Source organism: Antrostomus carolinensis, unplaced genomic scaffold (genome assembly GCF_000700745.2).
Source record: "Antrostomus carolinensis isolate BGI_N321 unplaced genomic scaffold, ASM70074v2 scaffold5366, whole genome shotgun sequence".
Classification (NCBI taxonomy): domain Eukaryota; kingdom Metazoa; phylum Chordata; class Aves; order Caprimulgiformes; family Caprimulgidae; genus Antrostomus; species Antrostomus carolinensis.
Genome location: NW_010322398.1, coordinates 61,952 through 73,404, shown reverse-complemented (window position 1 = coordinate 73,404; position 11,453 = coordinate 61,952). Strand labels below are relative to the sequence as shown.

General features: G+C 37.1%; 1 protein-coding gene across 1 annotated transcript in view; it reads left to right on the top strand.

Annotated features, from left to right (window-relative positions):
• LOC104526684 (phosphatidylinositol 4-phosphate 3-kinase C2 domain-containing subunit gamma) overlaps positions 1–11,453 on the top strand; it is a gene marked incomplete at both ends in the record, with an annotated part of 96,493 nt that overhangs the window by 23,988 nt on the left and 61,052 nt on the right. The window contains 1 exon segment of the mRNA XM_010170218.1: positions 3,858–3,989. Coding sequence (XP_010168520.1) covers positions 3,858–3,989 — 132 coding nt within the window.

The window sequence follows — 11,453 nt, the reverse complement described above, 5'->3', positions numbered from 1 at the left end:
AAAGAGCTTCTAGCAAAGACAAGACTTGCTTTATTTGCCGATTTTAATGTATTTAGTTTTTTGTTTTCAAATGCTTTAACCAGTTACTCTCTGAACTTTAACTTGATGTTTTTGTGTTTAAGCATGAGCTTTTGTTGAAGTCTTTTATTATATTTAGTCTTTCCCTGAATGTTCTCGGTAAAGATGGGAATCATTTGATACCTAGGGAGTTTGCCTTGTTTAGTGTTTGTTCTGTTTGTCCTTTTTTAAGAGTATACTTTTTGGTTTACAGTTTGTGTGTTATCTTTCAAAAGTATGATTGCCACCTTGGTACAGAGTTAGAACAGACTGATACAATCTAGCACATAATGTGCAAAGCCCAAAAGTTGTCCGATTATTTTCTCATCAGTTTCATTTTTCAATGACAGAGACCTCTTAATTATTTCCTTTCTTTTGTCTTAGCTGGTTGCTCTTAATATATTTATACCACCATCTCCGCTTTTTCCGTCCTCTGTAATTTATGTTAAACCTACAGACATGAAATATGGAATTAACATTAATCCTACCATTCATCACCTCAGATACTTTCTTGGCACTGGGTTTCCCTCTTCTCCATATTCTGTTTGGCTTGTCTCTTTTGTTTATACTCTCTCAGGGCAAAGCCTGGGTTGCCCCAGAGCTCTTCTGTGTTGAGTGCTCTTATGATATTAGGCCCTTGGCCTTTGAAACTAGCTATATAACTTTATCTAACATCTGTGAGTAGTACCTTCTCAGTGAGTAGCTTTTCTGTTCTCCTCAACTACTCTTGAAATTGTTCACCCACAAGGTGTCTTATTTCTGGACATTGTTCCATTTCCTCCTCCTTAGTCATCCATTTGACTCGGCCTCCTGCAGTCAGAAAGGATAATACCAACTGTGTAGGCTCAGACACACATTAATCAAAATTCTTAAAAGCAATACAGTTATTCCCCTTCTCTGTGTATCACATGTCACTGGAAGGGAAATTTTGCTCCTTTTTGGCCCCTACTCTTGGGATGTCTCAATTCTTGTCAAAGTTTTCAGGTTCTTTTCCTACTGGTGTACATCTGGTAGTGCTATATATATAGTGTCCTAGGGAGCCTCTGGCAAGCATTTGCTTTCTGCAGTGAGGATATTGTGAGTTTTTTTCATTGGTCCAAGTTCACAAGGAATCTTAACAAGTGTCTGTATTAGAAAACACATGTCTCTATTTTTCACTTTTGTCTCTTCACAGCATTAGCGATGCTTTAAAGTTAAGAGTAACTTTTCGTTGAACAGATTTATGTAACATAGGCAGAGTTGACCTGTAAGTGAGAAAGAACAAACTATCTGTAGCATGTAAACCAGTTCAGTTTCTCAGTAATTGTTTCTAACTAATTATGAGTGAGGAAAAGGGCATGAGGCAGGGAAAGAAGAGTTGAAAGCTATAAATACTGACACGTGGGAAGACAGCTGAGAGTTGCTTCTCAATTCTATTTATATGTAGTGGTTTCAGCCACAGGTAAGACCATGAAGTCCTTCACTCACTCCCCCACCGCAGTCAGTGAGATGGGGAGAGAAACACAACAAAAGGCCTGTGGGTTGAAATGAAGACAAGGACAGCTCACTCACCAATTATGGTCACAGGCAAAACAGACTCGACTTGGGGAAGGAAAATCAATTTAATTAATTACCAATCAATCAGAGTAAGATAGTGAGACATAACAACCAAGTCTTAAAACACTTTCCCCCCACCCCTCCATTCTTACCGGGCTCCAATCACTTTGCTCCTGATTTCTCTACCTTCTCCCTGCAGTGGCACAGGGGACAGGGAATTGGGGTTGCAATCAGTTCATCTCTGCTGCTCCGTTCTGGTGTGGGGTCCATCCCGCAGGCTGAAAGAGTTCAGGAACAAAGTGTTCCAACACGGGCCTTCCACAGAGTCACAAACCTCTTCAGGCACAGCTCCCTGCTCTGGCATTGAGCATGTTTGGGGGGATATCCTTGCTCATCATGAGCACACAAATTCACAACTGCCCTTGGGCACAGTATCTTGCTCTGACATGGAGTTCTCCATGGCCTACATGTGAGTATCTGCTCCACTGTTGAACCTCCATGGCTGCAGGGGACCTTCATTACCTGCCCCCCCCCTCTACTCTTCTGCATGCAGACCTGGGTGTCTGAGGTTCTCTGTCTCTTCCCCTCCTCCTCCTTCCTCCTGTAAACGATGCTCTTTTTGTTCAGGTCAATGGTCTTTTGTTCAGACCTATGTTCTCCCCATGGCTCTCTCCTTCCTTCACAAACTGGTTCTTCTCATCATAAATATGGATTTGAAGAGCCATTTCCTTATTGCTAATTGGCTCAGCCTGGTTTGGAGGTGGGTCTGACTTGGAAACCAGAGGAGCTTCCTGAAGCTTCTCCCAGTTGCTATCACTAGCCCCTTCCCCCACTACCAAAAACACCTCCCTTCCACACCTCCCCCAATAAAACCAACACATCATGTTAATTACAGAGTGGGAAATTACTGTCTTGCTTTGTTATTCAAAGAGAGAAGTGTGTAAATTTGAATAATTTCTAAATGTTTAGATCTGATCATCTGCTAATGTGGAGTACAGCTGAAAACCATCCACTTTCTTTCAGTGGCTCCTCAATGCATTCAAGGAAACTTTCCAAAAGCCAATAGATTTTGACAGGTTTGGAACTAGGAGCAAAGTCTTGTGCTAATTGTACCTTATACTATTACCTTGTCTTATTTCTGCTACCCATAATCCTTATGTTTTTCAGGCTACTATACTTTCCCAATACTGATTTCTATATTTGCTTACTGCTTAAATATGACTATACCTTTTTAAAAATGCTGAGAGTCGCATTGTTCTGCCAGTCTAGATTGAATATCTGAAAATTAAATGGAATCTATATTATTTCTCTACTAGTTTGATTTCTTAATCTCAAGTTTATGCAGATATTTTCTTTCCTTAGTGCTTATGTTGTCAATGTGTTTTAGCCTTTAGCTCCTTATATTGATTTTGTTTATAAAGAAAAATGTAATTAATTTCATTTTCCACTTGGGAAATCTAAGTTTTCACCGAATATACATGGGAAAAGCTAGAAATGCACCATCAACCATAAAGGTTCTCTTCAGGAAAACAAAAATATAGGGTAGTTACACGCATGATTTTTCTGTATAGCATGAAAGTATCTTATTTATTAGAATTATTCTAAGGTAAGTTTTAAAATAAATTCATATAATCTATATTAACAAATTGAATGACCAACCAAGTTTGCTAATGGTCAATACAAAGTTGAGATGAATATTGATAGATCTGAATTTTCTCACTAAAAAATGTCAATCACTCATTGCTGTTCAGACAAAAACTGCCTTTAAATTGTGGGTGGGAAACATCACACCACCAGAGCACACCTGAACAAGAGAATGATTACCAAACTCTACTTGCAAGCAGATCAGTTTCTTCAGTAGTGTTTTCCTCTGAAGACACAAGACAGCAAATAACTAACTGTTGGTTTACAATTCACCCTTAGGGGATGCTTATTCTGAAATAGCCCTTCATTGAGAAGGTAATTCTAAAGCAAAAGTTTAAAACTAAGCTTTTCCTGCCTTTGTCAACTCTAGTTGTTACCACTGAAGCAAATGAGTTTTTATATGCCTCTTAAGTACTATGACCCAAGTTAATGTTTGGCAATATTAATCAATATGTTGAAGGGATCCATCAGTTGCATTTTTCCTCAGAGTGCAACTCTTGTAATTTACAGATTGATACATGTATTGAGGCATCTAGAAAAATTTACAAAGAACTCACTTGTAGTAACAATGCTCATTTTTTTTTTAACTTTCACTTTTCTATTTTCTGATTTTCTTTTAGAATCAACTTTCCTCTACGAATAAAAGCTCTCCCGAGGGAAACTATGCTGACAATAAAACTACTTGGAGTCAACAGTGCCTCTAAAAATACAGAAGTGCTTGCTTGGACATGCACCCCATTGTATCCCAAAGAGTAAGTTCAGTTTTGTATGACAGCTTAAAAGACCATTCTTGAATAGTATTGCACTCAACTTGGGAGAAATATGAAAAGCCAGAAACACTCATTTCAGGACCTTGCTGTAGTAAGATTGAGGCAGTCACAATAAACTGGTCTTGATGTGCTAGTAAGAGCCCCATCTATAAGCTTTTCTTTCTTTCCAATACATTGTTTTTGAACTTGGCTTTTATAACTGTTTAACACTTACCATAAAGCTCCCTAGGTCTGTTGAAATGCCTTGCTGTACCCTTTCCTGTAGCTTTGCAAAATCCTTCTCAGCATAGCCTCTTGTTCACAGTGGTTGGGTTTTTTCTGTCCATGTTCTGTTCTCATGCCCATTCATTCTGCTCAGAGTGGTGCAGGTAGTGATGAACAAAATGAGCACCTTTCCCTCTACATACCACCACACCACTTTAGAAGCTTTCTCCTCTTTTTTAACCTCTTCTTTTTACATAACATACAGTGTAACAGTGGTTTAAAGACACTTTCTGCAGTGATGTGTAAACAGAGATCTAAGGTTAATTTTCTGCAGTGCTCTAAATATATTTTAGTAGATTTTTAGTGGATTTAGATTGAGCCTTTACAAGAATACTTAATTTTTATTTAGCCCTGAATGCCCTCTGGACAATAGATTGATATGTTCAAGCCCCACAAGTTTCTGCATTAGCATCCATCTCTAAGCTATAACTCTTTCCTCATCTTGAGATGTCTTCATCTACTTCTTCATGTGGTGGCAATCACCATTTAAATCAAAACAAAACAAAAAAACCTGATTGCATGTCTGAATTTACTGTGTTTGAAAGACCTTGGAGTTCCATTGAATGTTTGAGAGGCTTAAAACACTAAAAAATAGGTTGGAGTGGGCTAGGGGCTTTTTCCATTTTATTTGAACAAAGTTCAAGATTACTCTGTTCAGAAAAAGAGAGCACTCTTCTGTGACTTAGTAATTAGAGCTCTTAGCTTGAAGGAAGGGAAGAAACATGAATCAAATCTCTACTCCAAGGATTGTTTGAACATTTTATTCAATGACTTTTCTTTAGCTAAGATAGTCTGAAGAAGAGCACATCACTCACTCTTCCATTGTGTATGGCTTTTTAAACAGAACATGCATTACATTTATTTGGAGTATTTTTACCATCCTGATGCTTAGGGTGAAATAGGTAGAGGTTATATCCTGGCTGAGGATCTAACTTGAGATGAAATGTTAAGATGTCCTCATCCCCAGCAAACTGATATGTGCTGGGTACATGCAGAGGCAGAGCACTAAGCATAACTGGGGAATACTTAGGCACCTTTGGAGGTAAATGGGACACGTGAGAATTTTGTTCTTGAGGTTGTACTAGAGGTTTTATTTTTCAACTTTCAAGTCCCAAAGGAACGATTTTTGGAAGATCTGAAAGCTCTCAGCTTTGTGATATATGTTGTTTAATGTGTGCAATCAGAGCAGGCATGTTAGTTTTTATTAGGTAGATCTCCAAGTCACACAGAAAATTTCAAATATTTTACTGAAAAATAGCTCCATTCTTTTATGGTACACACAATCAGCACAATGAAGTGGATAGAGGGTTAATTTCCTTTCATCTGTTGTGTAATTGGAGAGATCATTACTGAAATAACCCTTCAAAGCAGAAATAAAAGTTGAGTTTTTGGGGAGGAATAATTTAGGAATAGCATGTTCAATACCCCCTTATCTGATAGCTGTGTCTTTATGATTATAGTAATTGCACAAAGAAACCTAAATGCTTGTTCCTGTTTTAACCAATCAGAATTCCACAGAAGTATTTATTCACCATGATTTCAACTGATAGACTGATTTAAAAATAAGGATAGCCCTGAGATTCCTTCTGAAATGTGAAACTTGAAAATATCTGAACACTGAACCAGCTTGCTTTTCCTTTTCTTTGGAAGATGATTAATATTTTTTGGTAGAGTAAACTAGCTCTAAGGGTTATCTACTTAGAGAGTAACAGGATTAAAACTTTCAGCTGATTCTCAATAGGTAATGCTATTAGTTAGTTGAAGTAATTGAGAAGCAACAGTAGGACTTTGAGAGGCCATTTCCTGCTTCACAAAAAAATTGAAAAGTTAATAATTGTTTTTATTTGACTCACCAGTTTTGTGAAAAACATTCATAAACTGATCAGTGACCCTAATTTCACTCCTCTTGCTTCTGGAATGCAACTAAACTTCAAGACTTATTTCAATAGAGTACTTCTGAACTTGATAGTATGTACCAAGAAAAGATTTGTACCTGCAGTGTCATGCTAATATGTCAAGAGTACCTTGTATTATTGCAAAGATGATGGTATTAATGTCTCTAAATTTAATTCTGTGTAAATTTATATAAAGAGATTAAACAAATCTGACCAGGAAATCTTTGACAAAACATTTTTAACTTGGAAAATTCCACTTTGTCAAAAGAAAACTTTTCTCAGAGGTGAATCAGAGTTCTAAAAAAGTCTTAACATTCTCATGTCTAGAATTTAACTTATAGGGGAAAGGACAGAAATAAGCTCTTTGAAGAAAACAGTAGCCCTGAGGTATTTGCGTGGGTCATCAAACATCCTTGTTCAAATCCTTGTCCCAGTTTGTCACTGAGATGCTCCTCTCAGGGTCATCAAAGATAAGGACAGAGTAACCTCTTTTTCTCTATTCAAATACTTGTTAATATATATTTTTTTTTCATTAAACAGTGTAAAAAGAAAATAAATCTCACACATTTAAAAATACAATTCCTTATTTCTGTCTCATTGTATCTTATTCTGATTAAAAACACAAAAATTCTGTTCAAGCTGTTTGTGGCTTATGTTAAAAAGAGATGGGGAAAAAAATTAAGTTTTGGGTTATTCCTAGATATTACTTAGGAATTTTGATCTTTGAGTGACCTAGGGCAAAAGAACACTTTATTTCATAAGACTCTGAATTTACTTCTCTCTGTAAATTTGGTATCTATTTTCTCTTCCAAAATGGTTATTGTCATTGTATGGTTGCTTCTCTCCTTCATAGTTTAATTATTTATGTTTAATTTGAATTGAATATTAAGAAAAACTGACCATTTTTAAACATATAAAGTATATAAATTCCTTTCATCTGTTCCAAGAAGTGTGAAGTTTCTCATGCTTTTGGGCAAGACCGTGTCAAAGTCCCTTGCTAGAGCTAAAGGGCTGTAACTATTTGCTGAGATTTTAACACTCCAGTTCTTCTCTAAAAAATACTGACTAAGCAGAGTGTATGAGAAATATATTAAAAAGTGGAAGCAAAACTCAAAAGTTTAAATAAAGCATATTATTTATTATTTAGCATTTCTTATTACAGTCTCTTCTCCATACCTTGCCCATATTGAAAGTGTCCAATACCTAAAAATGTTCTCAAGAATTTGGCCTGTTTCATTTTCTTTGTTGTTAGACTTGTGAACAGATGTTTAGTAAATTTCAAATTTGCTTAATTTACATTATTTACTGAATTCCAGTAATGTCTCTCACTGTTCTGACAGTTGTCTTGTAGTGTGCTGATTTATTACATCAGTAGCTGATGGATATATGGGCAGTCACTGTACTCTATCAAATGTGTGTTGGGATTACTGCTCATCAACTTTGCATGTTTCTGTACAAATAGTCTCAGTCTTTACAAAATGACTTCCTGCAAATATTCTGTAATCTTTGCCTAAATGTAGCTGTTTACCTTAAAATTATTGCTTGTAAATTTAATTTTTAACTTTACGTTTTGGGGCAAAAAGTAAGGAAAGAAACTGCAAAATTGTTTTAAAAATCTGGAATAATCCAGTAATTTTGTATTTGCTGTATTTGTCACCTTCAAATTTATGGGAGTTATTTAAACTAGAAACTGTGGGGGTGGAAGATGTGATCCTCATAAATGTGGGTAGGACATTTAACATTATTCTGCAGTTGCAAATCATATTTTTAATTTGAATTTTCTAGAATGCTGTAGTGTTTGTAATTATAATAAAGTAGTTGTTTCACACTGTCATTCCAATGCAGAATTAAGAATGCTTGGGCCATAAGATATGGGGTTTTTATAGCTTAGCAGCTTTGCATTTCCTTTAAATTTAACCTCAACTCTGGAGTTCTGAGGCTTATAATGTCAGGTTTGGGGATAATTACTTTTTTTATCCCTTTTTTTTTTCTTTTTTAAACCACTGTATTTTGTCCTCATTTTCCTGGTGTATCCAGTCTAAACGGTAACTCTACTCTAATGTTATATACATTTGGGGTATGAACACAGCAATAACGATTGCCAGTTTGTCCAGTAGGTGAGCCTCCACGTCCACATTTCTCACCCCTATCAGGTAGTTGACTTTAGATAGTGGCCCCAAATCGATGCCAATAAAGCCCTTGATGGTGCATCTGTATCAAGAAGTCTTATTAGATGCAAGAAGCAGTTCAAAAAGTGTTTGCAAGCCTGTACGCCAGCTTCTCATTCCTTCACATCAGAAAAAATGTGTTTGTCTCTTGTGCTGAATAGTTTAGTGATCCAGAGCTAATTAACAAGTCAGAAATCCATCACTGGGAAAATTTGGGAATTGTAATGTCTCCCACAGTACCCATTTCTCTGACTTCACTGCTTCTGGCAACACAATTTCTTTTTAACTGGTATTTCCAAATCAGACAGAGCAAGCAACAAAATTTTCCTCTTGCTGGGTGTGGTAAGGGAAGTCTCTTATGTGACTTCAGGACAAAGGATTGATTTTGTTAAGTTAGGGTCACTTAAGCTGTCCTTAAATAGCAGTGTCCTCTTCTGCTATAATAAGGTGGGAAGTTGATTTTAGCTCCACAACTAATCTGTGTAATTCCAGGGGTTTCCATCTACCCTGGTTTTGCATGACCATATAAATAAATAAATGGCAGTATGCACAGAGCACTTTTTTATTCACCTTCTGATGTGCTTGATGCTGAAGTTGCTACGTGGAAGCCATTGTCAGTGGTGATATACAGTCTTTACAAAGGTCAGTATCACTACCTTCACCTTACAGATGGGAAAGCTGGCAGGCAGAATGGGGAGAGGTGACCTACCTGAGCTCATCAGCAGAACAAAGTAGTAGTGAGAGGAATCTGTCCATTCAGTAAAGTTTATGGTATCATGCTCATGATGCTGGCTCCTTCCTTTTCTGAATGAATCTTGGACAATCTTCTGCTGCTTTTCCTTTTTCTAAAAATAATGATGCATCTTTTTACTGTTTCATTCACCTGCATGGCCCCTCTTATTGTTCCATTCGTGTGTCCAAAAGCAGACTTGGACCTGGAGAATGTTATCTGTGCAGTGCATACAGTACCCCAGAGATTGCTAAGGAAAGCTGTGCCTCAGAAATATACAACATATTTTGCATTTGTTGATGCCTTTTCACATCTTTATAAAAATGCCTCCTGTGTTTACAGACTAGTCATAGTCTAAAGAGTAACTTACTGATACTGTCATGGTTTAACCCCAGCCAGCGACTATGATACTGTTGTGGTTTAACCCCAGCCAGCAAATATGCACCACGTAGCTGCTCGCTCACTCCTCCCCCATCCCCAGTGGGATGGGGAGGAGAATTGAAAACAAGTAAACAAGAATTGAAAACAAGTAAACAAGAATTGAAAACAAGTAAACAAGAATTGAAAACAAGTAAAACTCATGGGTTGAGATAGGAACAGTTTAATAACTGAAACAAAAAAATAAAATATAATAATAATAAATATAGTAATAATAATTGTAATTAAAAGGAAGATAACAAAAAGAGAGAGAAATAAAACCCAAGAAAGACAAGTGATGCACAATGCAATTCTCACCACCCACTGATCAATGCTTAAGTAGTCTCTGAGCAGCAATTCCCCCCTCCCAGCCACATCCCTGCAGTTTATATACTGGGCATGATGTCGTATGGTATGGAATACCCCTTTGTGCTCATTTGGGTCAGCTGTGTCCCCTCCCAGCTTCTTATGCATTCCCAGCATCCACTGGCAGGGCAGTATGAGAAGCTGAAAAGTCCTTGGCTTAGTATATACACTGCTTAGCAATAACTAAAACATCAGCATGTTATCAATGTTATTGTCATCCTAAATGCAAAACACAGCTCTGTACCAGCTACTAGGACAGATACGTAAGTTGCTGACTTATTTGTCAATGTATAAATTGGGCTGCTCTCTATACAAGGCATAAATATGTGTCTAGTTTTTAAAATGAATTCATTTTTTTTCTTGGGAGATAACATCTTCGTACTATCAAAGTGGTTTAATGTCTTTCGTTTTACTCACAGTCCTCTCATCTGCTTTAACATGTGAAGTCTTGTCAGTCTAGCAGAGATACATTGCTTTCCTTGCTGTTTCTCCAGCTGAGGACTCTGAGAAGCCCACCTACCGATTCTTTCTTATCTTCCTGGACAGGCTTTAGCAACATCTGCGCTGGGTGCAAATAAGTTGAAATAATAAGCTCAGGAAATGCCTCAGTTAACCACATCTACAGTGCCTCTGAGGTCTGTGCTAATTCTTGTACTTGCATATACAGGTTTCCCAGGAAACCTGTCCACTGTATGGATTCTTTTTTAAAGCCCCCTATAATTTTAGAGCACGATATGAAAGTGATTAGCAGTAATGAGAGCTCAAAAGGATAATTTAGTCTTTGTGTTCATTCAGTTCTCAGCTACTCCTCTCCCTTCTGACAAAAGTGCCAATTAGTTCAAATTATGATGTAAAGCCCTGTCAACAATGGAGTGGTTGAAGAGATGCGACTCATTTATGAAAGGTCATTCAAGTACACATCGCAGAAAACAACTTTGAACCACCATTGATCACTTCCACGTTCACATCAGTGACCTCAGTGTGAACGACTTCGTATCACACAACTAGTTTCCCCCCACCTGAGTGCTATCATCTTGTTCACCTCATAGCTCCTTTTCTGCCTCTACTCTCCTTGCAAATACACCTACAGCTGCAAAAGAAACTTCAGAAAATGGTTTTGTCTTTAATCCTCCTGAGCTGTATTTTCACACTATGAGAACATGCTTGCACTAACATCATGAATAGCTTGAGAAGTGCAAAAGAAAAATTATCTCTGAATTAGGTTTACACCGAGTGTTGACTGTAACAGTGACTTCACAGGAGTTTCTTATTTCTTCGTCAGATGACTTAGCAACAATTTATTTTATTTGCAATTCAAAAGGAACTTTTTTACAGCGATGTTGCAAACTCTTGCTGGGATCTCTTCTACCTCTGTTCATCCTCATCTCAGGTAAAAGCTGTGCACTCAAAACTCATTGACTTGGCTGGTTTATTCTGGTTATGCTGGTTATTATACAATGGGCAGAAGAGAATCTAGTTCATTCTCTCAGTTGTATTGACTGAACAGTGCTTGGAATGATTGTGATAAAAATTATTTGTCAGTAAAAGGTGTTCAATATAATCACATTTCTGACCTCACTAACCATTAAGCTGTGAACAAATTAAA